This window comes from Betta splendens, chromosome 14, assembly GCF_900634795.4.
Source record: "Betta splendens chromosome 14, fBetSpl5.4, whole genome shotgun sequence".
Classification (NCBI taxonomy): domain Eukaryota; kingdom Metazoa; phylum Chordata; class Actinopteri; order Anabantiformes; family Osphronemidae; genus Betta; species Betta splendens.
In genome coordinates, this window is record NC_040894.2 from 13751116 (window position 1) to 13778053 (window position 26938).

Below are 26938 nucleotides of genomic sequence, written 5' to 3' on the forward strand. Positions count from 1 at the left end.
TCCAGCGAGCTTTTTCTTTTTTCTTTTTTTTTTTTTTTTTTTTAATATATATATATATATATTATATATATATATATATATATATATATTATATATATATATATATATATATATATATATATATATAGCTACTTCAGATAATCATAATTAAGAGTCTAATATTCCTTTCTCTTCACCTTTAAAAAAAAAAACAGATTCAATAATTTTTTCCTTGATGCTGTGATTTAGAATAGTATGCACATACATGTAAAATAAGTTACACAAGTTATAATAACAAAAGTTATTTTAGAATTATTTATTTACTTATTTTTAATACATACTGATATTATTCTAAACACAACTGTACATCCGCCTGCAGAATTGTATGTCTGACACTGTGGTCTGTAGCACAGGTGCTCCAAATGAAGCAGTTCTGTCTCCTTTTTTCACCCCGTATGAGTCCCACCTTCTCCAGAAGTACTCTAATGACAATTGTAAGAGGGATCCAGGGTGTTGAAGTCAGAGTACCAGACTAAAGTTAAGTACAGGATGTGTGTGTGAGAGTTAGATATGTTATGTTCTTTTTAGTTCTGTAGAATTCTGTTCATTTCCTTTTTGAATCTGTGTTTTTCCATCACTATACATAGTACCAATAGGTCTGGGATAATGAACACTTGTGTATGGTTGAAGTCACGAATATTACCTTCTGACTGAGAACACACAGCTGTTTAGGAATTCACCACATTAAATTATCTTTCTCTTTAATTATGTTAAAAGGCAACAAACTGGACACCGTTTTTGCTGTAATGGCTCAAAAGGGTTACAAAATAAAATTGGAGGTATGTTTTAGCTTGCATAGAATCGCCATTATCTGTTTGGTGACATGGATGAAGTCCATTCTTTTTACTTATCAAATAGTTAAAATCTAACTGTAGGCACCTAATACCTAAGTATCATATACTCCAATGACTAACTATATCTATCTTAATAATCAGTAATTTACAACTAGATAAACAGTTGAATAAACATTGTTTTAAAAAAAGAAACAAAGAAAATGATAAACATTATACACTGAAAAGAAAATTGAAAAGATTGAGCGTTTACTCATCTTTGGGAATAGGAAGCTAAACATGATGACTAAAGCACATTAGCACACATCATCAACATCACAGAGTCTAATACTATAAATTGCTACTAATACTAGAAAGCAGTGTACACAGGAACAATGTGTTTTGATTACCTCAATATACCAAAATGCTCAAAATAAGTATAAATATTTTGACGACCCAAAAAGCTGAACGGATTTGAATGCTGACCTAATAAAATTATAACAATTCCTTGTATTGTTGTCTTAGCTATACGTATGAACCTACATTTCAGCAGTCCCGCTGATTGAGATGGCCAAATCTAGAGTTGGTTAGGAGTGACTCTCAGTGACTGTTGTTTCACAGAGGCTCCCGTAGCAAGAGGCACCTAGAAGACAATGTTAAGTTACAAAAGCAACAGAAATAATCAGACTCATACATGACTTTAGAAGTAACTGAACACACTAATTTACCTCTTAATCATTTGTTCATGAATAGCATTAAACTACAATCTGTACAGTAAAAAAAGTATTGAAAATGCTTGCATAGGCTAAAGTAAAACGTAAAGTAAAACAGAATGGGGTGGAAATGAGTAACCTACAGGTGAAAAATAAAAGTGAAATTGCTTCATTTATCATTGGATGATAAAAAAAATGTTACCATAGGGTTGACTGTACTGTACTGAAATATTGTAATCATTTAACTTATAACGGTTTTCACCAATACAGTTGTTGCTGTGGGGGGTGCATAGGTGTAACTCAGTCGGGTATATGCCTGTCGACCCTGAAATGAGCCATGCCAGCTGTGTGGGACACAATCATCTTTATGTTAACAAGGCATATCAAGTCACCTACCCACATATCAATGCGGTTCATCAGACCAACAATAACATGCAAAAAGAGCCAGTTGACCTAATGTAATCGGTGCTATCAATTGAACAGACGTCGCTATGGTGAAGCCAGTACAGTTGGTTATTTTGTTCACATAGCTTGCATGATGATCCACCCATTTCCCAAAAGGAAATTTATGAATACTGTACATGTAAATGAGAAGATATAGCCCAGATTTAAAAAAAGTAACATTCTTTATTGTCTGATTGCAGCAGAGAAGAAACATCTGTGGAATCGCTCCTTCACACAGTGAGGGTGGATCAGTCTATCACTAAAGCTGCTCTTCAGAGTAGACAATGTGTTCTGCAGCAGGTGAAAGTCATGATCCAAAACAGAAGTCAGTTTTGCTAGGAACCTTCTCTCACCCACCTCTTGCACTGTGTCTGGAGCACAACAGGACAAAGCTGGCCTTTTTGGTGACCCTGTCCAGCCAATTCCTGTCCCTTTCAATGCTTGCTTTTTATGCTTACTAGGAAAACATAGCTTGCTTAAAAGTCTAACACCGTTAAAAACCGGGATCACTAATAAATGTAATGTAAACAACTCCTGATCTGAAATGAGACTTTACAATTACATTGAGAGTTTGTGTGAAAACCAGATTTTATGCTCTAAATACTTGGTCACTTTATTAGGTTCACATGTGGAGGTCAGTTCAACCCAATCTGTGCTGTGGTTTAAGAAAAGCTCCATTCTCAACTTTTTCATCAACTTTACTTTTACAGCTTTCTCAGCTTTTGAGTAATGCTTACACTGTTTAATGCCCGTATAACTATCATCTACCTACTTACCTACCAGTGTGTCATAATGACATTACAGCGTTAGCTTTAAGTTCTATTCTCAAAACTGTTTCTACACTTAGTATTAAATACTAGATTTGTATGATTTAGGAGTAAGTGCCTGGATTTTGACTGGAATCAGCAAAAATTCAACCGCTCCAACTTTATTGATGGTTGGTCAGTCAAAAAGTAAAACATATTTATTTGTTATAGATTTAAATGTGTGTCAACAGTCGTCAGATGCCCTAGAGGTCTTCCTATCATTCTATGAAGAGGCTTAATTTAATTTGGTTTCAATATGTTACCAATAAGTAATATATTACTGTATTTTATACTGCAAACAGTAAACACAAAAATGGCCTCGTAGCTTAGTAGGTAGTACATCAGTCTGGGAAGCAGAAGATCTGGCACCAGGTGTGTCTTTGAGCAGGACACGTTACACTAGCTTCCTTGGGCGCTGCACTGTGGCTGCCCACTGCTCCCCTCGGAATAGGTAAAAATGCAGAGGTTAATTTCCACAATGTAGGATGAATATAGTCAATATAGTGAATTATAGAACGTGTAATATTAAAGAAGGTCTTACAAATAAATCTGTTTTGCCTCTTGGGCATTCGAGTAGGACAACAACGCTGTAACTGATCCCCTCAAGAGTGGGAATGATTTGTAGCAATCCACGTCTGGACCTAGGTAACTTAACAACGTGTAAGTTTCACTCCCTTCCACAGAGACAAAGCTGTGATTCACCAGAAGATAAGAATACACAGAATTCTTGTCTATTCCACAGGACCCTGTTTCCTCTCACAACAGAACTGTGAGTTTAAAATAAACAACACACATATAGCTAAGTGAACATCAAAAGGCCATGGATACTTTTAGGTGACACAACCTAAATCTCACCAAGGTCCTCCTCTGCCTTATCACTAACCAGACCAAGACTTGTCTCATAATTTCTCTACCAAGACTCATTTCATAGACTCTCCCACTCGCCCAGGAGATCTGGATCGTAAACCAGGAATGTGAAGTAATAAAGGACAACTCTTCGTTTGGACATAAGTTCTGGTTCAGATGCACCATAACTTTCAACTTCCATGAAACTGATGCCATTGTATTCTGTGGACAAAATGTTATTATTTGATATTAGATTGGTTTCTGTGTGATGTTTAATGCTTGATCTACAGATTTGCCATGAAAGTTACAAAGGGACTTCAACTTATCACCATGCTCTCCTTTGTGGGAATGTACAAAGTTGAAATACAGATACTCACCTTCTTTACTTCTTTTAATCTGTGCAACATGCATATAGGCTATGTTCACCAGCTCCAACTAGGTATCCTCATTATTGGATTGCATTTTAAGTGTAACAATAGTATAATTAGTAATGTCTAGATTAAGCCATTTATAATTTGCTTGCATTTCTTATTTGTGCAAGTTTTAGTGTTTACTTGGTGTTACATAAGACAAGACCAGCCATCATGAATAGCATTTCATTTCTATGCATTTAATATTGCTGTTAACCATTCTGACTTCCCCTGCTTATTTGAGTGTCAAAGTGATCGTTACATGTGTATTATGTTATGGTGTGATGGTACTTTGAGCTTGATGAAAAGAGGAAAGATTAGTTATTCCAAATTTAGGAGCAATCCAAATCAAATAGTTTGATTCCTGATCTGAAGAGGTGGAACTCTTCACTACTGGTTGAACTAATTTCTCCGCCCTGCAGGGACCACTTCCCCAGGGGTATTTACACCAGGGACACCCTAGTGGAATCGTATTTCCCTCTATCTTCAAACTTCTTTCACCTTCTCTTTTTGCGTCGCATTTTCTTTAATTTTCCTTTGTTCTTAAATTTTTTAAACCTAAGTTAAACTTAGAAATATGAACGAGCAACGCATTTTGTTACGTTAGAAAGTCATTAAGAAACTCTGCGAAACTGAAACTATTACAGTCATTAGTTGATTTGCTATTTTTGATCAAACTAATTAAATTAGATTCCAGCCCGTTTCCTTTTTGGGCTAGTTTTAGTAGCGCTGGCGCTTTGAAACACCTTGGAAAGTTTAGCCTGGCTGACTGTTACTTTGCTGACCCCAAGCAGTCATCATCACCACGGGCGACGATTCCTGGCCCAGAGGCTGTGGCACCTGGATCAGAGAGGGCACGCCTTGCTCAACCAAGACGGTAACGGGAGACGCTGCACAGCTGCCTACAGCTCCGAACTAAGGCAAGACAAACATCTCTAATCCTCTGAGAAGAATGGTGTTTCTCAAAGCGCTAAATTTGAACATTCCAAATTCATTAGTTATCCTTAGATTTGTATAAGTTAGAAACAAATATTCTTTTCGCTTGATCAAAGCCATCACACACTTAGGTCTTGACCATTCCTGGTCCTTTCACTCATTAATTCATTCATCGCTGGTCATCTCATTCTGATTGTTTTCTTAGTTTCTGTTATGTTTATTTGAGCAACAAGTGTCTTCACTTTGTTTGGGATTATGATTGGGTAAAAATATAATAAAATAATGGTCAAAAACACCCTAAAAGGTCAAGATGATGATCTAACGTCCGGGGAGCTGAATCCCACCCCGTGAGCAACAGGTTTATAAGGTGATGTTGTGACAAAAAATTCTCAGTCTGTCTTGTCTTCTGTCACTTTTCTATGGAATAAACGCTTTGTTGACCCTGGATCTTACTGCTCTGGACTTAGTCATTTTTTGAGACCCTGCGGCTGGGATAATTTTGGGATCTGGCTGCTGGGACTTAAAATAATTTTGGGTTCTTGCTTTGGACTGGATTTTCCACACTTTGAGAGTTTATCTTTTTACCTCTTTGGAAAGTTACAACATTTCTGGAACCTTACTACCGTGCATTTTAGTTAATTTTTCTTCTTTTTGGGATTTACCATTTAATCTCTGGAATTTATATATTTAGAATTTTTATCATCTCATCAAAGGATAATTTAAACCTGTTGGATTTATAAAAAGCTCAGTCAGATTGGAATACAAAATTTAAAGGCTTTAGTGTCGGACACGACAATATCCAGTAGTGTTGGATTAATAAAACGTTAAAAGGAATCTGGTTTTGTGTGCATTGTTCTTCCGATTTAAACAGAGGTCACTGAACCGCGACAAGAACTCACGGCATAAGAGACTGATTTGGTTTTATCATGCGAAAGTTGTTATTGTTGTTCAGAACTGGTAACTCATTGAATTGACATCTGGCGTTGACTAGATTGATACAAGTGTGGTTTCAGCTTTAACTAATATTTTAAATTAATAACAAACCTGGTGCCCCAACTTCAAGATGTATTAATGTTTCTGCATTAATATCAAGCTATTAATAATTTGAATCAGCTACAGATTCTAGAGGTTGCAGTTTCCAACCTGCCTCGAGCAGTGTACCTCTTGTTTGGCACTCCCTCTGCAGTAGCCAAAGAGCTTTATAAACAAACTTACTGTAGGTCAAAGTCAAAGATTCAAAAGGTGAAAGATGAGCTTGCAACAAAATAAGATGATGCTATCGTCTAAAAATCTTAACTAATCATAGTGCATTGTGTGGTTATTCACAAAGCAGAAGGAAAATATTAAACAAATATAAAATAAGTATTTTGCAAGTATTGTAAATTTTAACTCTACATAAATTATTTTAGTACAGTTAAACTAATTTTATGTAACTTAAATTAAATACTGACCTGTAGTGGACAGGCTTAGGGGGGGAAACGCGTGATGATAAATTGTCACAAAGTCACATGGTACTGATGGTGATAACGACTTAAGGTGCATCAACTGCAAATTTTAGTGTTCGCCAGTTTGTAGTAAGCGGGTGATGGAGGAAGGCCTATTTTCGTTGACCGCTGTATTATGCCGATACAACACGTTACTCTGGGGATTACTGGATGTCATTATTAATGGTTAAAAGAATAAACGGAATTAAATATATTGAACCTGAGTCCGTCAATATTTGTACGGCGCGTATTGGACAAGCTTCCCTCAATCAGCCGCTTGGCGACTCTGAAAATATTGAAGCCATGATTTTGCTTTGAATGGTTAACAACCATGGTGCCAGACTGCGGTGCTTAAGGGTTACTGTCCTGCTGGTTTACCAACTATTCCTGCTGATCACCTTAATTAGGTGTCAGTTGTCTTATCTAGCTGTTATTTACATAATCAATAGAAACCAGAGCAGAGAGAGGTGGAGTACCAACAGGACAGTAGCCCTGGAAGACTTAGGTTTGACACCCCTGTTTTACAGAATAGAATAAAAAAGAAAAAGAATACATGACCCTATTGTGTTGAAGGAACAGGAAAGAAAGAGCCTAGCAAAAAAGTGCAACTACTTTTGATTTTACAAAGGGAAACTGTGATGATACATTTAGTGGTCATTGAAAGCAGTAGAGATCACAAGACTGAATAGGTACCTCCACAGCACTAGCCTGCTGGACATGGTGCATCAGATCCATAGCACTGCCAATATGCTTTCTGATGTAGTTCATTGATTGCTTCTCTGCAGCAATGATCTCCTTCACCTGAGAGGACAAGGCTGCATGTTTCGCCCTGATAGAGATCAGGTTCTCCAAAATCATCACTGTGGTCTCCTGAGGATAAGCAAACTTTTGTAACTGGCACTTACAGTCCGGAGCCTGCTACTGTAGTGGAATAATGACACACACACACACTCGTGTTTCACATCTATGTGGGTGCTCACCATTGACATAATGCCTTCCCTAGTCCTTTACCCTAACCATCACAAATAAAGGCAGGTGTCTAACCTTTGCTATAATCCAAACCAAAACTCCATTCTAACCTCAGCCCTAAAAAAACATTTTGACCATCAAAAAAGCCTTCAGACTGGTGGGGATCCACCAAATGTCCCCACGTTGTCAAAAAAACTTGAACTGAACTTGAAAAAAACATGGTTTATGGTCCCTACATCGAAAAAAAAAATGTACACTCTGTGTGTAGTCTAAATTCCACATAAATTCCATACATACATAACACAATTGAACTGTAGCAACTATTATGATTCAAACAAGGTAAACAGGTTTTGCCGTCCGTTTGACCTAAAAAACTAAAGTAGATTTCTTTTTCATTTGAGCTCAAAGAATTCACACCTGCTGCAGGCATTAAAAGGACCTGATCCTCTGTCTTACCTCAGCAGAAACTCCATTCTTTGTCTTGCTGTTGACAGAGTGCAGTTTCAGCCGTTTCTCAAGGTAATCCAGGTCAGCCTCTGACTTTTGGAACTGGAAAGACACTTTGTGTTACACTTTGAATACAATAGCATATATTCCTTGCTAAAGGACGCTAACTTCTTTGGGGTTAAATCGGGTCCATAGGTTTTGACCAACAAGGGTTGAATAAACAACATACAGCTGTAATTATTCCCAAAGCTTGGGTATTAATACCGGTTTGATTTGTAATACGTTTACAAATTTAAATGTTGGTGGGAGATCTTTTAATGGATGACCCAACAAAATGTCCTACTCTTAGTGCCCCTAAGTCGAAGAATGCTTTAATGTAGTGAATGCTTTGCACTGTGCTGCAAAGCACACACTGTATTGTTGTAATCCCAAGGCTTCAATCAGCCTTGGGATTACAACAATACACTGTATACAACAATATAAAATATATCATAATATCATAAAGTGAAGTTATTTTTGTGATAACCTTTATGTTTTTGTTGCAACAACCGTGTTAAGCTGGGGTGGAAATCAGCCTCACCCCAGCACTTTGTGCTGATCAGTGGAGGTTCCTGCCTGTTCCATGACAACGGCCAGCTGCAGCAGATACAGAATTGAGCTCAGTAGCACTTTGACTTATAAGTCAAACTCTTAATGCTCAGTGTCCACAGCAGCTCTATACTTATTACTGATGAGTTCATTGCACTGTTGATTCCCCATAAGAGCAGTTGTAGACATTAAGCTTTTTTAAACTACCTGGTCTTTCATATAGTTGAGGGGGTGTTTTTAAGGAATTAATTCAACATTACAGCATTCAACAATATATGCAAATTTATAGCAGAATGCATTGTGGGTGATGCACCATAACAGGAACTGGTGTTAATAGGAGTGACCATTGCAATGATTAATAAACAATTATTGCATTAGACTCTTCATGTGGACATAAGAGACTAATCTTTAAGTTCAATTGCAATACTTTACAGGGGTCATAACATGCAAAATCCACTTTTTAGACATTTTGGAGCGTTCCTATGACTCTATGGGTCACATATACACACACTGAGCACGGTAGAAATGCATTTCCTTCTTTTTTCACATTTTGAAAACGTAAATTTTCTCATCCAATGAAAACTGACCACTTCCTACTCTGAGACCGTGTCCCAGGTGTCGTCACACTGGTAGGAAGTTCTCCCTGCAAATCCTGAACCACCACCCCCACAATGATCCCGAACCAAAACTGGACTTCCGCCATTTCCCCCCTCTCACTCACCGTGAACAGACGAGCACGGCAGCGCCCAAGTCCTCCCATGGAAATAGTTCGGTTCTTGGGTGTTTTAACCAACACCAAAGTCTGTTCACTTTACCAAGGGATCAACAAGTGAGGACCTTGTGGGTCACTTTTATTTTAAACGTACCGGTGCCAGAAACACTGCCTCAGCATTTATACGTATGTGCATTTCAAACAAGGGTGCATATAATGCTGGATTTGTTTCATGGCTCCTGTTGGAAAAAAAAGGATCTATTCCTACAGTCCGTCATTCACTCACTGAAGTAAGTACATGCTTGATATTTATAATGTTTTAAAATGTTAGTTTGTCTGTTTAAAATGTAGTAACCTATGTGTGAGGCAAGTTAGTAGCTAGCTATGCTAAGGGCTACAGCCAGTCGACCGAGCCTTTGTCCCCTTCAAATGTGCTCATGTGGGTTCCTGCAGCCACACACCTGTGTGGAGAAAAGCTAAGACACCTGCGAGTCATTGAGTCATTGATTGGTCGTTTATGCAAACTATAGGCCATTAAGGCCATTCCCAGCCCCCCATTCAGTTGCAATGGCACGCACAGCCATATAAATTGGAAACACAGTGTGTCTCTTCTCTTAATGTGTGCAATCAACAAAGACAGGGCAGCTGGGCGACACGGTCTGTGTACGTTCTAACAGTTTGAATTTCCCCACCAGAGTAAAAGATGGGATTTCCATTTTTTTCCTCAAAACGAGAACGGCTTTAAATCCATTTATTCGTCTGGTTTTGAAAAATACGGTTTGTTTTCTTGTTTTCTGTTTTTTTCCTCAAAACGAGAAAACTGCTTTAAATCCAATTCGGGATTTACAAATAGTCAGGCTCACCTCCACACACAGCCTGGGCTCTGGAACCCAACTCCTTGAGAGGGGCTGGACCCTCTTCTACTCTGGAGTTGCCTGCGGCGAGAGGCAGCGGGCTAGTGTGGGCTTGCTCATAGCTCCCCAGCTTAGCCGCCATGTGTTGGAGTTTTCCCCGGTGGAGGAGAGGGTCACTTCCCTGCGCCTTTGGGTGGGGGATAGGTCACTCACTGTTGTTTGTGCTTGGGCCAATCGGTAGTGTGGCGTACCCGGCCTTCTTGGGGTCTCTGTGTTGGAAAGCGCTCCAACTGGGGACCCCATCGTTCTTCTGGGAGATTTCAATGCCCACGTAGGCAACGACAGTGATACCTGGAGAGGCATGATTGGGTGGAACGGCCTCCGTGATCTGAACCCGAATGGTGTTATGTTATTGGACTTCTGTGCTAGGCAAAGTTTCAGATAGTGTCCATCTGTGCACATGGCACCAGAACACTGGACTTTGGCAGGGCTGCCCTTTGTGACCGGTTCTGTTCATTATTTTTATGGACAGAATTTCTAGGCGCAGCCAAGGGCCGGAGGGGGTCTGATTTGGGGAGGACAGGATAGCATCTCTGCTTTTTGCAGATGATGTTGTCCTGTTGGCTTCATCGGGCCAGGAAGCGGCTGGGATGAGAATCAGTTCCTTCAAATCTGAGGCCATGGTTCTCGACTGGAAAAAGGTGGTTTGCACTCTGCAGGTTGGAGGAGTTTGGGTATCTTTGGCTCTTGTTTACGAGTGAGGGAAAGAAAGAGCATGAGATTGACAGACGGATCGGTGCGGCGGCTGCAGTAATGCGGTCGGTGAATCGGTGGTGAAGATCCCAATTTACCGGTCAATCTACATTCTTTACCTCACCTATGCTCATGAGCATAGGTGAGGTTTCGGGTCGTGACCGAAAGGGCAAGGTCATACAAGCGGCCGAAATGAGCTTCCTCCGTAGGGTGGCTGGGCGCTCCTTTAGAGATAAGGTGAGGAGCTCGGAGTAGAGTCGCTGCTCCTCCACATTGAGAGGAGCCGGTTGAGGTGGCTCGGGCATCTGGTTCGGATGCCCCCTGGACGCCTCCCTGGGGAGGTATTTCGGGCCTGTCCCACCGGAGCTCGGAGTAGAGTCACTGCTCCTCCACATCGAGAGGAGCCGGCTGAGGTGGCTCGGGCATCTGGTTCGGATGCCCCCTGGACGCCTCCCTGGGGAGGTATTCCGGGCCTGTCCCACTGGTAGGAGGCCCCAAGGAAAACCCAAGACACGCTGGAGAGACTATGTCTCTCGGCTGGCCTGGGAACGCCTTGGGGTCCCACCGGAAGAGCTAGAGGAAGTGTCCGAGGAGAGGGAAGTCTGAAACCCTCTTCTCAGACTGCTGCCGCCGCGACCCAGCCCAAGACAAAGTGGTTTAAAATGGATGGATGGATAGACAAACGGCATTTAATCAAAGAATTGTGTTAAAAATCAATAAACAAGCTGAAAACAGTGTTTTCAAAACCAGAAAAATTAATGGATTTAAAGCAGTTTCCCGTTTTTCTAGTTTTGATGAAAAGACGGAAAACGAGAAGACGATTCGTTTTCTCGTTTGCCCAGCTTTTACTCTGGTGGAGAAATCAAACTGTTAGAACGTACACGGACCCAACGCAGTACTTAAAGACAAGGACATACTGTATAAAGACAGTGTTGGAAAAGTACTGCATTTAATCGTTGAAACATTGTTGGAATTTATTTTTGCTGAAGTGCTGAAGCCTCGTTAGCTGTGCTATAGCTTTGAAGTTGCCTCCCTTCTGCTCTGCAAGAAATAGGGAGTACTAGTGTGTAGCATCCTTATCTGATGAGCCCAATGAATGCTTTGTGCAGGAAATATTTCCCATGTACTGTGTGACAATGCACCTCCCAAAATGCAATACATATTATGAGCTGAATCCTTATCTTCTCTTCAGTGAAAGGAAGTTGCCTTTGCTGTAAACTACTCCTTGCAAGTAAAATCCTGAAGAAGGTTTCAACTGATTGTGTCTGCTTTATTTAAGGTTTACAAAGGGAAATAACAACTTCCCTAACATAACTGGGGCCTCGTCTGGGATCCCAAGATCCTCGCTTTGCCGAGACGTCGAGTCCGCGACTGAAGTCTGTGCACAGCCAGGTTTGGAACCTGCAGAAAATCCTGGGAGGTGAATTCCTGCCCAGGTCAGACGTCGGCTGGTGGTCCGACGGGGCAAAGTGACGGGATCCTGAACCAGAGCCAGGACACAGATCAGGCGAGTATGAATCCTAAGGTATCTTAAATTCCGAGAGTGGCTCACGAGGTAAAAGGGGACCGGGTCCTCGTAAAATAGATTGATGATAGTTTGTCTGATTGAAGCAGCGGCAGAGTGGAAACCTGACACATAAACATATGTTAAACCCTGTTCAGTTGAAGTAAATCAGACTATATAAATAAGTGTCATTGTTTGACGGTTTTTAAGTGAATTTTAACTTCTTAGAGAAAGTCTCAGAGACCTTTTGTGTTGTTGTCTGATTGAGATCAAAATTGAGAGGTTGGTTTACTGAGACAGCTGTGTCCACAGGAAACTAGTTCCTGTAGAAGCTTGGCACAGTCGATTATCTCTATGAACACTGTGACTGATCGTTGATCTCAATCCTCGTAGTGAAGCAAATTAAAGAACACTATGGGTGAAAACCTTGAAGGTGATTCAAAATACATGTCTAAAAGACATTCTCAGTCGACGATAATAATATATATATATAACTTACCACAGTGGAAAAAGAAATTTGGATTTGATGGAAATTTAAAAAAGAAGAATTGTGTAAAAAATGTGATGGATAAAATAACTGTGATAACTAAAACTGTTTAAAGAAAGAGATGGGGAATAGAATTCAAGGCATCAGTTAGGAATTTAGGCTATATGCACAAGATTTTGAATTAAAAATAAAAACCAAAGTGGTGTAATGGTTGGAATGATAAAAATAATAGAAATTATATAATAGAAATAATTAATAATTAAGATTGAATAGAACCGTACTTCTGTAAAAAAAGGTGGTCGCTTTGAAGTCCTACAACTGTATAAATATAAATAGATCTGGATCTAGAACTGGAGTAACTGCTAATGTGTATGAACACAGGGTAACACAGTTGGTTGTCTGGTTGTTGTGGTTGTTGTAGTAAGGACCACATCTCCCAGTAAGTCCAGTATATTCATACTGTAACAAGAGACCCCCCTCTCCCCCTTTCCAGGCAATATCTACTGAAATCCAGTTGTCTTCTGGTTAATTTGTCCATATGTCAAAATAAGAAACACATCCGTTTTCTCGTTTCTCATGAGCGAAAAAAGTTTCTTTCAAAACCAGACAAAGAAAAAGATTTAAAGCCGTTTTTCCGTTTTTTTGCTTTAAGAGAAAAACAAAAAGCTTTTGATCTGGTGGGGAAATCAAACTGTAAAAACGTACAAGGACCTCCTCGTTCTTTCACTTCATCGATAGTAAACCGTACCGTAATGTGGAAACGTAGTGCATCAATCCCGATTATGCTTTTTGAAAGGACGACTGACATTAGCATCGTCTCAAACTCGTGTGAACATTTCACATAATCACAGTGGCAACTGGATCGAATCTGATAATAGCGAATGTGATCTTGTACACAACAGCTGCCGTAACTAACGTGACGTTTAACCAACGTTATTCACGTTGCTTTTGACAAATGTCAGTAGGGTACAAACACAATCCGTTTTGAATGGCGCCAAGAAGTTTGAATTTGTATGAATAACGCTGGTCAGCGGAAACCCGGCTGCGATAGGCATAAAATATAGTAAGTGCCCGCATAATTAAGAAAGTGCTGCCTCTAACAATGTTCACATAATGTAGAAGCCAACGTCAAAATGTTAATATCTTGGAAACCGAGTAATATTAGTCATACTTACCATCGCCTCCAATTTATCAACCGTAATCTCCATGTTTAACACAAACGAGCCTGACGCGAGCTTTGTGATTAGTCAGCTGGCCAGAATGGAGACACTCGATTGGTCAACTGCGTGAGACTGCTTCTTCTCTTAGTTATATTGGCGGTTGCCAGACTAATGGGTAGTACATTACCGCCACCTTCTATGATGGGGTATGAATTGACTCTTTTTCCTAAAAAAAACAATACGTTTTATATATTCTGCTGTCTACTTCTCCTGCCATTATACCCAGTAGCACCTTCTAATGTAACTTTGTTTTCTTTCCTTTCAGGAACTCTACCATCCTGTATCTGCTCATTATATAATGGATAATATATTATTGCATGCCTTGATCGCTGTCACAGTTAGAGGTGGAGATTAATGCTAAAACATCTGCACACACACATCAAATTAATAGCTAAAAGTTTTATTACAGTTGATAAGACGTTATTGCACGGATGAAAATCAACCCTTACAGAGGGAGAAGGAATTGTACAGACCGATGGCCATCGGAAGTAAGGATTTCCAGTTCTGTGGAGAACTTAATACTGATCAACCTCCTCCCCCTGCCACAAGCCCACTGATGAACATCACCACCACAATAATGCAAACAGACAGTTGCAAGGTCCGTGCATGAAGTGCAATTCATTATTCATGTGTAAAATGAAAATTGAATAATGTCTTTTTATGCTGTGTTTCGTTTCCGTGAATCAGTAAAACACATTTGCGATATACTGATTTACTCATTCTCCTTTTCTCCACTTTCAAAACGAAATAAGAAAAAAAGGAAACCGGGGGCGGGGCCAGTCGCCGGACTATCACAATAAAACGCCCAAGAGCATTTGAAGCGCAACAAATCGGCAAATATTTGTAACTCTTGAAGGATTGCGGTCGTGTGTTGACACACACTGAGACCCACATTGTTAACATTAATCAACGTAACAATCATTTATCTAAATCATTTATTTAACCAAGCTATTTAACCAAGTGCTGACAACTGTCGATTACGTTACGACTCATGGCGTTTGCTAAAGGAATGACAGGTCAGTCAGCTCGCCACCGTCGGGTCACTTACAGAATCACCTGCCAACAAAGCTAAGTTTTCTGTGCATCCTGCTTCATTAGACTGCAGCGATATCACGACCTTGTCGACACCTGATGAGGAAGAATTTAGCGCATCTGCGGTGTTCCGATGCTCAGTTTATGGTGAGACTGAATTCGCGTCCTCCCGCTTGGTTGGTTGATGCTCTTATGCCCAGGAAGACGCTCTAATGTTGTGCCGATCTTTGCAAGTATTCTAAACAGTGATTTATTACAGTTTATTGTGGTTGTTTAGATATGATCCATCATTGGACTTCCTGTCTCAGAGCCTGCTTTACCTGCGGGGGGATAATTACCTGACAGAGTGGATACTGGACTACCTCACAAACCATGCCCGGTTTGTGAGGGTCCAGGACTGGTGTCAGCAGAACCACCTTCTAATCAATGCAGGGAAGACCAAGGAGATGGTGGTCGACCTCCACAGATGTCAGTCTACACCCACTCCTCCAGTGAACATTCAGGGAATGAACATCCAGAGAGTGGACTGTTATAAGTACCTGTTTCACCTTAACAACAAACTAGACTGGACTAACAACACAGACGCACTGTACAGGAAGGGTCAGAGTAGACTCTACCTACTAAGAAGGCTGAGGTTGTTTGGAGTGAAGGGGACACTCCTGAGGACTCTCTTTGATTCTGTGGTGTCATCAGCCATCCTGTAACAGCGTGGTCTGCTGGAGCAGCAGCATCAAAGAGAGGGAGAGGAAGAAGCTGGATAAGGTCATTAAGACCACACACACACTACATCTCCAGAGCAATTGCACCAGTCACTTTAATATCTCACTCACTTTGTTTGTTGCAGTCACCTTACCTCATTGTTATATGCACATGATGTTGATAACCTGTGGAGTTCTAAGTTCTAATTTCTTATAATTATAAGAAATATATTATTGTATTATTTCTTCTGTATATATGTCTATATGTCTCTGTGCTGTTGCAACATGGTAATTTCCCCATCGCGGGACAATAAAGGTATTTTATCTATCTATCTATCTACCTTGCATTGAACATCTTACGTGCATGTTCTTATGATAATAAAGCAGCAGTCCTTTTTTTCACAAAACATTTGTAGTCAGACCTGCCCATATGTTTTTTAACCAATGTTTATTTACCAAGTTTAAATCTGCCAACTCACAAAATCTTCAACATCTTCAAGGCTGAACTTTATAGAACATGTAAAATGTAATATTATCTATCAGCATAGAAACACATAAAACAATGGCTTAATTATTTGAAAACGAGCTGCTAATAGAGCTACAGTTGCTACTGTTTTCCTCAGATCAGGATGACAGATGAATCAGAAACAACAGTGCAGTCTTGTAATGCAGTCCTATGACCTATATGAGGCTGAGAGACAGTCATCATTGACACGAATGTCCTCTTTTGGCCAAAATCCCTTCCACACCCCAGAAAGAACAGCAGCATGCAGAGCTATGATTTGGGACTGCATTACAAGAGGTGAACCCACAGTGTTCCAGGATGCACTGTTGTTTCTTATTCATTTGTCATCTGCACGTAAGATGTTCAATGCAAGGTATGATGACTACTAAACCAATACCGAAGGTAGGTGGTGGAAAATAAAAAGATCCTCTGCAGGCACTCATCTGCTCTGTACATACAGTAACACCTTGATGTTGCGTGACAGATCATCTGATCACACACACTTTGCCACAGAATCTGCCTAACAAAGATGATGTGATGCACATTAGGGCAGTCATGGCTCACAATGAGTTCAGTTATTGTGAGGCAGATTGAGTGGCTGTTATTCTCCCGCAGGTAAAGCAGGCTCTGAGACAGGAAGTCCAATGATGGAGCATGTCTAAACAGCCACAATAAACTGTAATAAATCACTGTTTAGAATACTTGCAAAGGTCGGCACAACATTAGAGCGTCTTCCTGGGCATAAGAGCATCAACCGGCCAAGCAGGAGGACGCGATTTCAGTCTCACTGTAAACTGTGAAAATCACCGGAACACCGCAGATGCGCTGAATTCTTCCTCATCAGGTGTCGACAAGGTCGTGATGTCGCTGCAGTCTAATGAAGCTGGATGCCCCGAAAACTTAGCTTTGTTGGCATGTGATTCTGTAAATGACCCGACGGTGGCGAGCTGACTGACCTGTCATTCCTTCAGCAAACGCCATAACGTAATCGACAGTTAGCGTCAGCACTGAGACGGGCTAAATAAATAATTGTTACGTTGATTAATGTTAACAATGTGGGTCTCATTATGTGTCAAAACACGACCGCAATCCTTCAAGAGTTACAAATATTTGCCGATGTTGCGCTTCAAATGCTCTTGGGCGTTTTAATTGAAAGTCCGGCGACTGGCCCCGCCTCCGGTTTCCCTTTTTCTTATTTCGTTTTGAAAGTGGAGAAAAGGAGAATGAGTAAATCAGTATATCGCAAATGTGTTTTACCGATTTATGGAAACGAAACACAGCATAAAAAGACGTTATTCAATTTTCATTTTACACATGAATAATGAATTGCACTTCATGCACGGGCCTTGCAAGTATTGATTATTTTAAAAAGAAAATAAATGACCAAATAGGCAGAACTTTTAACTAAATGGTAAATGTTTATTGAACATAAAACAGTAATCAGAGAAAGGGGGACCCGGTCCGTGCATGAAGTGCAACTCATTATTCATGTGTAAAATGAAAATTGAATAACGTCTTTTTGTGCTGTGTTTCGTTTCCGTAAGTCGGTACAACGCATTTGCGATATACTGATTTATTCACTCCTTTTCTCCACTTTCAAAACGAAATAAGAAAAAGGGAAACCGGGGGCGGCGCCAGTGCCCGGACTTTCACAATAAAATGCCCAAGAGCATTTGAAGCGCAACATCGACAAATATTTGTAGCTCTTGAAGGATTGCGGTTGGTTTGACACAGAGACCCACATTGTTAACATTAATCAACATAATTATTTATTCAGCCCGTCTCAGTGCTGACAACTGTCGATAACGTTACGACACATTGCGTTTGCTAAAGGAATGACAGGTCAGTCAGTTCGCTACCGTCGGGTCACTTACAGAATCACCTGCCAATAAAGCTATTGCCTATCCTGGGAATCTACCGGTCAATCACAAAGGTAGTGTGAGTAGATTGCATGACATTAAAAATAAATGTTAGGCTGTAATCCATCTCGACTATGAGATTTGTTACTTGATTGACATACATGTACTAGTCATATCTTTTTTGACTAGTCATGCCAAAGCTTTTCAAAAGACTATTGTGTGTCCATTTGGATAGGGCTGAATGCTGTCACTTAGAGTTGTTGGTAAGATTTGTTTGGAGATTAGGGAGATTTTCTGTAGGTAAACATGCAGAATACAACCAACTGATGATCACTGCTGCTAGACTTCTGACCAACATGAAAGTAAAGAAAATCTTCCTTAGGTGTGTCTATTTGTAAACTGATCAAAAACAAATGTGACAGGGCGGCAAGAGCCCGCACGGAAAGGACGCCAGGGGAGGCACAGGAGGACGTTCACACTCGACAATGTTTATTCTTTAAAATGTATTGCGCAATTAAAATACACCACACAAGGTAAGTTGAGTAATACAAACACCAAAAGTAACACAAACCAAAATCACACCATGCAAAATCACGGCAAACCAAAATAAAAAAATAACAAAAACAACAAAATAGAAACCAAAACATCCGAGGGACCGAAACCTTGGCGAAACCGAGACACAATAAAAGAAGAAGCCAGAAAAGCCAGAAACAGCAGCGTCGGGGAAGGGCACAAACCCGTGGTTTGCACTCGCATCCAGACCCAAAGCGGTAATCTGGACTGTAGCGCAGCTGTGCTTCCCGGTCGCTGCCCCCGCAGTCGTCGCTTACCAGCGAGACTCCGCTCTCCCCAGCCGCTGGCGCGCTAAATTAAGAACACGGTAAACTACCAGGCAGGGAGAAACTGAGGGATTTAAAGGCAAGATCAGTCTGTTACCTGAACACCACCCGCCGTGACTCGAGCTAATGCCAGCCCGGATAGCTTTTATTATGATGCCAGCTCTGTGAAGGGGTCCGGCTCTGGAAAAAAAGAGTTGCTCATAAGCGCTGCACCTGAGGGGGGGACTCAAAACCCTGCATCACCACACAGACAGCAGCTCCCCTTGCCTGTAGCGATCGTACACAGGCGCACCACTGCAGCCACGGATAAACCACAACGATCTTATTCGGGTGCTCACCTGCGCTCATGGGCACCAGCCACAAGCCAACAAAGAGCCCTAATCAGGTGTTCACCTGTACTTAAAGGCACCAGCCTGGCCCGCCTCCCAGGGAGCCAATTATTTCCCATCTTGGCTGGAAGGTGGGTGGGGCAAACCTCCACACCACCACACATACAAACACAAACATTCTAAATTTAGCTAAATTAAATCTCCCACTTGAAAATATTTACCACATAGTAAAATACAGAGAACAAATGACACAAGAATGATGAAATAAAAATCAATATTCCAATGAGGTCTATTAAGAAGTGAGACAGTCAGATCACAAGATGAACTTCTATTGAAATTCATCAAGTCTATTCAAAGTGAGGCTCAGTAGTGTGTGGCTCACATATGGGCCACCTCCTGATGAGACAGCAGATGTTCTCCAAAGGGATCTTCTCCCAGACCTGGATCAGGACATTAGTCAACTACTTGGAAGTCTGTGAATGGAAGACATGACGTCCCAGAGCTGCTCAGTTGGATTCTGGTTTGGGGAATGGTCCATAGCATCAGTGCCTTTGTCATGCAAGAGCTGCTGACACACTTCAGCGAGATGAACCATTGTCATGAACCAGAAGGGGCACAATGGATGTGAGTATCCCATCTAGGTACCTAATGGCAGTCAGGCACTTCTGGCTGGCACCTAGAGGTCTCCAAGGAAAGTCATGGTGTTGAACTGTGATCACAGGCCCCACCTGTTCCTTCACACCACTCTAATGGAGAAGGACATCACATTAGTGGTCTGCTGGAGGTCATTCTAGGGGCTCTGGCAGTGCTCCTGTTAATCCTTCTTACTCAAAGAAGCAGAAAAAGTCTTGCAGCTGACTTGTCTTTCTAGGGCCTCTTCCACGTCTCCTGCTGTCCATGATGGGAGATACAGCAAATCTTCATGTCACATTGCTCATTGATGTGCCATCCTAAATGAGCTGCACTACCTACATGTAAGCAAAATCTATGGGTTGCAGACAAAGACCTTATGCTACCTCCAGTGACTGGGGCACAGGCAAAATGCAAAAAAAGGTTGAGGAAAGGTAAATGGTCTGAGGCCACGACCTGCTGAACCATTTCTTTATAGGAATTGTCTTGCTACAGTACATGTCTTTAATTTTCACCTGTTGTTTGTTGTAATATCAGGTAAAATTGTTTTACAATCAGTGTTGCTCACTAACTGGACAGGTTGGTATCCCAGAAGTGTGACTGTGTCTTGGACTTACAGTAAATTGAAATTACTGTGTGTTGTGAGCAGTGTGTTGATAATTCAATGCTATATCATGCAATGATTGGTTTCTCCTACATTAGCTTCTCTGCACTGGCTGCCTGTAAAATGTAGAATAAAAATGTAGAATATAATTTAAAGTTCTCTTTAGCAATCCACGCCTGGACCTAGGTAACTTAACACAACGTGTGAGCTTCACTCCCTTCCACAGAGACAAAGCTGCGATTCACCAGAAGATAAGAATACACACAATTCCTGTCTATTCCACAGGACACTGTTTCCTCTCACAACAGAACTGTGAGTTTAACATAAACAACACACATAATGCTAAGTGCACATCAAAAGACCATGGATACTTTTAGGTGACACAACCTAAATCTCACGAGGGTCCTCCTCTGCCTTATCACTAACCAGACCAAGACTTGTCTCACAATTTCTCTACCAAGACTCACTCCATGGACTCTCCCACTCGCCCAGGAGATCTGGATCGTAAACCAGGAATGCGAAGTAATAAAAAAGTTCTGGTTCAGATCTAGCAGAACCTTCAACTGTCATGAAACTGATGCCATTGTATTCTGTGGTCAAAATGTTATCATTTGATATTAATTGATTGATTGGTTTCTGTGTGATGTTTAATGCCTGATCTACAGATTTGCCAGGAAATTCCTTAAGTTACAAAGGGACTTCAACTTATCACCATGCTTTCCTTTGTGTGAACGTAAAAAGTTGAATTACACATATTCACCTTCCTTACTTCTTTTATTCTGTGCAACATGCATATAGGCTACGTCCACCAGCTACAATTAGGTATCCTCATTATTATATTACATTTTTAAGTGTTACAATTGTTTAATTAGTAATGTCTAGATTAAGCTATTTATAATTTGATTTTGCTTGCGTTTCTTATTTGTGTAAGTTTTAGTGTTTACTTGGTGTTACATAAGACAAGACCAGTCATCATGAATAACATTTATTTGTTTCTGCGTTTTAAGGGACCACGTGTAACTTTAATATTCTATGCATTTAATATTTCTGCTAACCATTCTGACTTCTCTGCTTATTTGAGTGCCAAAGTGATGGAACTTTGAGCTTGATGAAAAGAGGAAAGCTTAGTTATCCCAGATTTAGGAGCAATCCAAATCAAATAGTTTGATACTTGATCTGATGAGGTGGAACTCTTCACCACTGCATGAACTAATTTCTCCGCCCTGCAGTAACCACTGCCCCAGGGGTATTTAAACCAATGACACCCTAGTGGAAACGGATTTCCCTCTATCTTCAAACTTCTTTCACCTTCTCTTTTTGCGTCACATTACTTTTCTTTAATTTTCCTTTGTTCTTAAATTTTGTAAACATAAGTTAAACTTAGAAATACGAACGAGCAACAAATTTTGTTACGTTAGAAAGTCATCAAGAAACTCTGCGAAACTGAAACTATTACAAACAGTCATTAGTTGACTCGCTATTTTTGATCGAACTAATTAAGTTCGATTCCAGCCTGTTTCCTTTTCGGGCTAGTTTTAGTAGCGCTAACGCTTTGAAACACCTTGGAAAGTTCAGCCTGGCTGACTGTAACTTTCCTGACCCAGAGCTCTCATCATCACGGTGGGCGACGATTCCTGGCCCAGAGGCCGTGGCACCTGGACCAGAGAGGGCACGCCTGCTCAACCAAGCCAATAGCGGGAGACGCTGCACAGCGGCCTACAGCTCCAAACTAAGACAAGACGAACATCTCTAATCCTCTGAGAAGAATGGTATTTCTCAAAGCGCTAAAATTGAACATTCCAAATTCATTAGTTATCCTTAGATTTGTATAAGTTAGAAACAAATACTCTTTTTTCGCTTGATCAAAGCCATCACACACTGAGGTCTTGACCATTCCTTGTGCTTTCACTCATTGATTCATTCACTGTTAATCATCTCATTTTGATTGTTTTCTCATTTTCTGTTCGGATTATTTGAGTATTTCCATATTATGTTATTCATATATCCAGTAGTATTAGATGAATAAAACGTTGAAAGGAATCTGGTTTTGTGTGCATTGCTCTTTAGATTTAAGCAGAGGTCACTGAACCGGGACAAGAATTCACATCATTAGAGCCGATTTGGTTTTAGCACAAGAAAGTTGTTATTGTTGTTCATAACTGGTAACTCATTGAATTGACATCTGGCGTTGACTAGATTGATACAAGCATGTTTTTAGCTTTAAAACAAACCTGGTGCCCCAACTTCAAAGAATATTAATGTTTCTGCATTAATAACAAACTATTAATTTGAATCTCAATCGTCCATGTCCCGTCTTCAGCTGGTTGTGGAATGCATTGCCACTGCAAGTTAGACAGGCCTCCTCACTGACTGTTTTTAAATAAAAGCTCAAAACTTCTCCTTGGCTTTTGACCCAGTATGAGAAGTTGGCTTTAACAATTTTATTGTATTTTATTCCCCTTAGTTCTTTTAAATATTTAAATGTTATGTTGGAAATGGCATTTTGATTGCACTTTTATTATGTTCTATTCTTTTATTCTATTTTATTTTAAATTGTTAAGCACTTTGGTCAGTCTGCCTTTTTAAAAGTGCTTTATAAATAAAGTTGACTTGACTTGACTTGACTTGGTTCTGCTGGAGGTTTCTTCCTCATTAGAGATGGAGTTTTCCTCCCCACTGATACTTTTAAATTGTAATTATTACAATAAAAGGCTTGCTGAATGTGGGATATGTTGGGTTTTATTATTCAAGGTCTTAAACCTTACGTTAAATTCATCCACTTATTCGGACCGGCTCACAGAAATCTAAGCAGAGAGCTCCAGACTTCCCTCTCCCTGGACAGCTCAAGGTTAAGCTTAGCTCAAGCTTTTGGGAACACCTTTGGAACCCCAAGGTTTTTCCAGGCCAGCCAAAAGACATAGTCCCTCCAGCATGACCTGTGTCTTCCCTGGGGATTCCTACTTGCGGAACATGCCCAAATATCACCCCAAGGGGGTTTCCAGGAGGCATCCACACAGATGCCCAAGCCACCTCAGCTGGCTTTGCCACACTCATTACAACCTCATGAGCCGATTGTCAGCAGCCCCCCTCCTTGGTCTGTCTGGAGAAGGTGTTAAAAATGTTAATGAGGCCACCCCCATTTTTAGCACCAAAGACGCAATTCCAAGGTAAAACCAAAAGGTGGAGCTTTAGTATCTGACCTGTATAACTGTATATCTGACAGACTGACAGACAGACAGACAGACAATAGACAATATACTCATAACACATATGTATTCAGATGTCCATTTATTACTGGATATGGGGGATGACGATGATGATTTCCTGCAACCAGGCCCAACGTCTCTCCATTCTTGAGGCACTGATATCCTTTGCCTTGTCTGATTCTTCTCGCCTCTTTAACAGAAAATTGGGTGCGCAAATCTCTGTATTTTGTGTCACTTGAAATTGTGTCATAAACAAAAAACAACAGAGGCAAGGAGTCTCTAGCTGGGAGCTTCTGTGCCTTAACCATTTGAGGGTGACCTACTGTAAGGACAAACACTAAATCCCTCCATACAGCATTATGTTAACAAAGCCTTGATTTGAGTGGAACCTTTAAAGTTATGGATCCATGAAGAATTTTTTCTTGTTAAGCAGTTTTCAAATATATCTGGTTTTCATGGCTCATGTAAAGTTGTTTTAAAGTTGACAACTCTTTCAGACTGGAGCAGAAACAAGCTTCCACAATTTGTGTCCTTCTTGGGGGAGGGTTCATCACACCTACTCGTCTTTTGTTCACGTTACAAGCCAGTTCTTTGCAAGTGTGATGTGAAGCCAAACTGGAGGATAATATTGAACTTCCCTCAGCATGAGGAAGCTTTTGGTCTTTGTCAGTTGTCATTCATTCCTGGCTGGTTGAAAAAAAAATTGTCAGTAAATGTTTGACTAAAGGGCACTGTATTCAAAACTGCTGTAATTGCTCCAATCACCACAGGCACCACTGTGGCCTTCACCTTCCAAACCTTCCCAAGTTCTTCTCTGAGCCCTTGGTATTTCTCTAGTTTCTCATTTTCCTTTTTCCTGATGTTGCCATCGCTTGGTATTGCCACATCCACCACTACGGCTTTCCTCTGTTCTTTGTCCACCACCACAATGTCTGGTTGGTTCGATATTACCATTCTGTCTGTCTGTATCTGGAAGTCCCACAGGATCTTGGCTCGCTCGTTCTCAACCACCTTGGGAGGTGTTTCCCACTTTGACCTTAGGGTTTCCAGTCCATACTCTGCGCATGATGTTCCTGTATACTATGCCAGCCACTTGGTTATGGCGTTCCATGTATGCTTTCCCTGCCAGCACCTTACACCCTGTAGTTATGTGCTGGATTGTCTCAGGGGCCCCTTTGCACAGTGTACACCTTGGGTCTTGTCTGGTGTGGTAGATCTGGGCTTCTATGGCTCTGGTGCTCAGGGCCTGCTCCTGTGCAGCCAGGATGAGTGCCTCTGTGCTGTCCTTCCGCCTAGCCCTTACAAGCCATTGGTAGGATTTGTTGAGATCAGCCACTTCAGTTATGTTCCGGTGGTACATCCCGTGCAAGGGCTTGTCCTCCCATGATGGTCCCTCCTCCAGCATCTCATCCTCTGTTCTCCACTGCCTGAGACATTCACTAGGCACGTCATCTGTCGGAGCTTTATCCTTGATGTACTTATGGATTTTGGATGTTTCATCCTGGATAGTGGCTCTCATGCTCACTAGTCCTCGGCCTCCTTCCTTGCGGCTAGTGTACAGTCTCAGGGTGCTGGATTTGGGGTGGAACCCTCCATGCATGGTGAGCACCTTTCGTGTCTGAACATCTGTGGTCTGTATCTTTTCCTTTGGCCACCTTATTATTCCCGCAGGGTATCTAAAAACTGTCAGGGTGTAGCTGTTTATTGTCCGGAATTTGTTCTTGCCATTGAGCTGGCTTCTTAGGACTTGCCTTACTCGTTGGAGGTATTTGGCTGTTGCCGCATTCCTTGTTGCCTGTTCAAGGTTGCCATTCGCCTGTGGTATTCCAGGGTACTTGTAACTGTCCTCAATGTCTACTATTGTTCCTTTTGGGAGTGAGACCCCTTCTGTGTGGATTACCTTGCCTCTCTTTGTCACCATCCTCCCACATTTCTCAAATCCGAATGACATCCCAATGTCCGAGCTGTAGATCCTGGTGGTGTGGATCAGTGAGTCGATGTCTCGCTCATTCTTGGCGTACAGCTTGATGTCATCCATGTAGAGGAGGTGACATATGGTGGCCCCGTTCCGGAGTCGGTATCCATAGCCAGTCTTTTTTATTATTTGGCTGAGAGGGTTCAGACCTATGCAGAACAGCAGTGGGGACAGTGCATCTTCTTGGTATATGCCACATTTGATGGATACTTGGGCAAGTGGCTTCCCATTGGCTTCAAGGGTGGTTCTCCACAACCTCATGGAGCTTGCAATGAAGGCCCTTAGAGTTCTATTGATGTTGAACAGCTCCAAGCATTCAGTGATTCATGTGTGTGGCATTGAGTCATAAGCTTTCTTGTAGTCGATCCAGGCTGTGCACAGGTTGGTGTGTTGCACTCTGCAGTCTTGGAAGACTGTTCTGTCAACCAGGAGTTGATGTTTGGCTCCTCTGGTATCCTTACCAATGTTCTTCTGTGCTTCGCTCATGTATTGACCCATGTGCCTACTTATCTTAGCTGCAATGATGCCTGACATGAGCTTCCATGTTGTGGAGAGGCAGGTTATTGGCGGTAGTTGGATGGGACTGTACCCTTTGAGGGATCCTTCATTATCAGGATTGTTCGCCCTTCGGTTAGCCATTCAGGGTGGGTCCCATCCCTTAGCAGCTGGTTCATTTGTGCTGCCAGGCGCTCATGGATTGCAGTGAGCTTCTTTAGCCAGTAGGCGTGGATCATTTCAGGGCCGGGTGCTGTCCATACCTGAGACTCTTTGTTGGATGTCGCTGTGATAGTCACTGTGATAGTCACTGGATTCTGTTCAGGGAGGTTGCTGTGGTCTTCTCTCAGGTCCACCAGCCACTGTGCATCACTGTTGTGTGATGCCTCCCTTTCCCATATACCTTTCCATTACTGTTCAGTTTCCAGCATTGGTGGGTCTGCTCTGCTGTTATTACCCTGCCATTGACAGTACACTTTCACAGGTTGTGTTGCGAACAGCCGGTTTATTCGTCTGCCTTCGTTGTCTCTGGTGTATCTCTTTAGGCGGCCAGGGCTTGTAGCCTTTGCTTGGCAGTTTCGAGTGCTTCAGGTATGGTCATCTGGCTGTACCTCCTGAGCATCAGTCTTTTCATTGCACCTCTCTGGGCCTCTGTCATTTGGCTCACTTCCCTCCGAGCTGCCTTGATATGTGCCTCCAACGTTTGTTTCCATGGTGGTTATTGTATATATATATATATATATATATATATATATATATATATATATATATATATATATATATA

General features: G+C 41.3%; 1 protein-coding gene across 4 annotated transcripts; it reads right to left on the reverse strand.

The window, feature by feature from the left end:
- Window positions 1-280: 280 nt before the first annotated feature.
- ska2 (spindle and kinetochore associated complex subunit 2) lies at window positions 281-26854 on the reverse strand. Of its 4 annotated transcripts, XM_055502143.1 has the most exons (4): window positions 13938-14087; window positions 7874-7966; window positions 7142-7318; window positions 281-1452 (listed from the first exon to the last, which is right to left on the reverse strand). In XM_055502143.1, exons 1-4 carry the CDS (start codon window positions 13968-13970, stop codon window positions 1387-1389), a joined length of 369 nt encoding a protein of 122 aa, XP_055358118.1. In that variant the 5' UTR covers window positions 13971-14087; the 3' UTR covers window positions 281-1386. The 4 variants fall into 4 exon arrangements, 1 of the variants encoding a protein (XP_055358118.1); XR_008692488.1 differs by lacking the exons at window positions 7142-7318; window positions 13938-14087 and adding an exon at window positions 19013-26854 and having other exon boundaries at window positions 1423-1452; XR_008692487.1 differs by lacking the exons at window positions 281-1452; window positions 13938-14087 and adding an exon at window positions 19013-26854 and having other exon boundaries at window positions 7278-7318.
- Window positions 26855-26938: the final 84 nt, after the last annotated feature.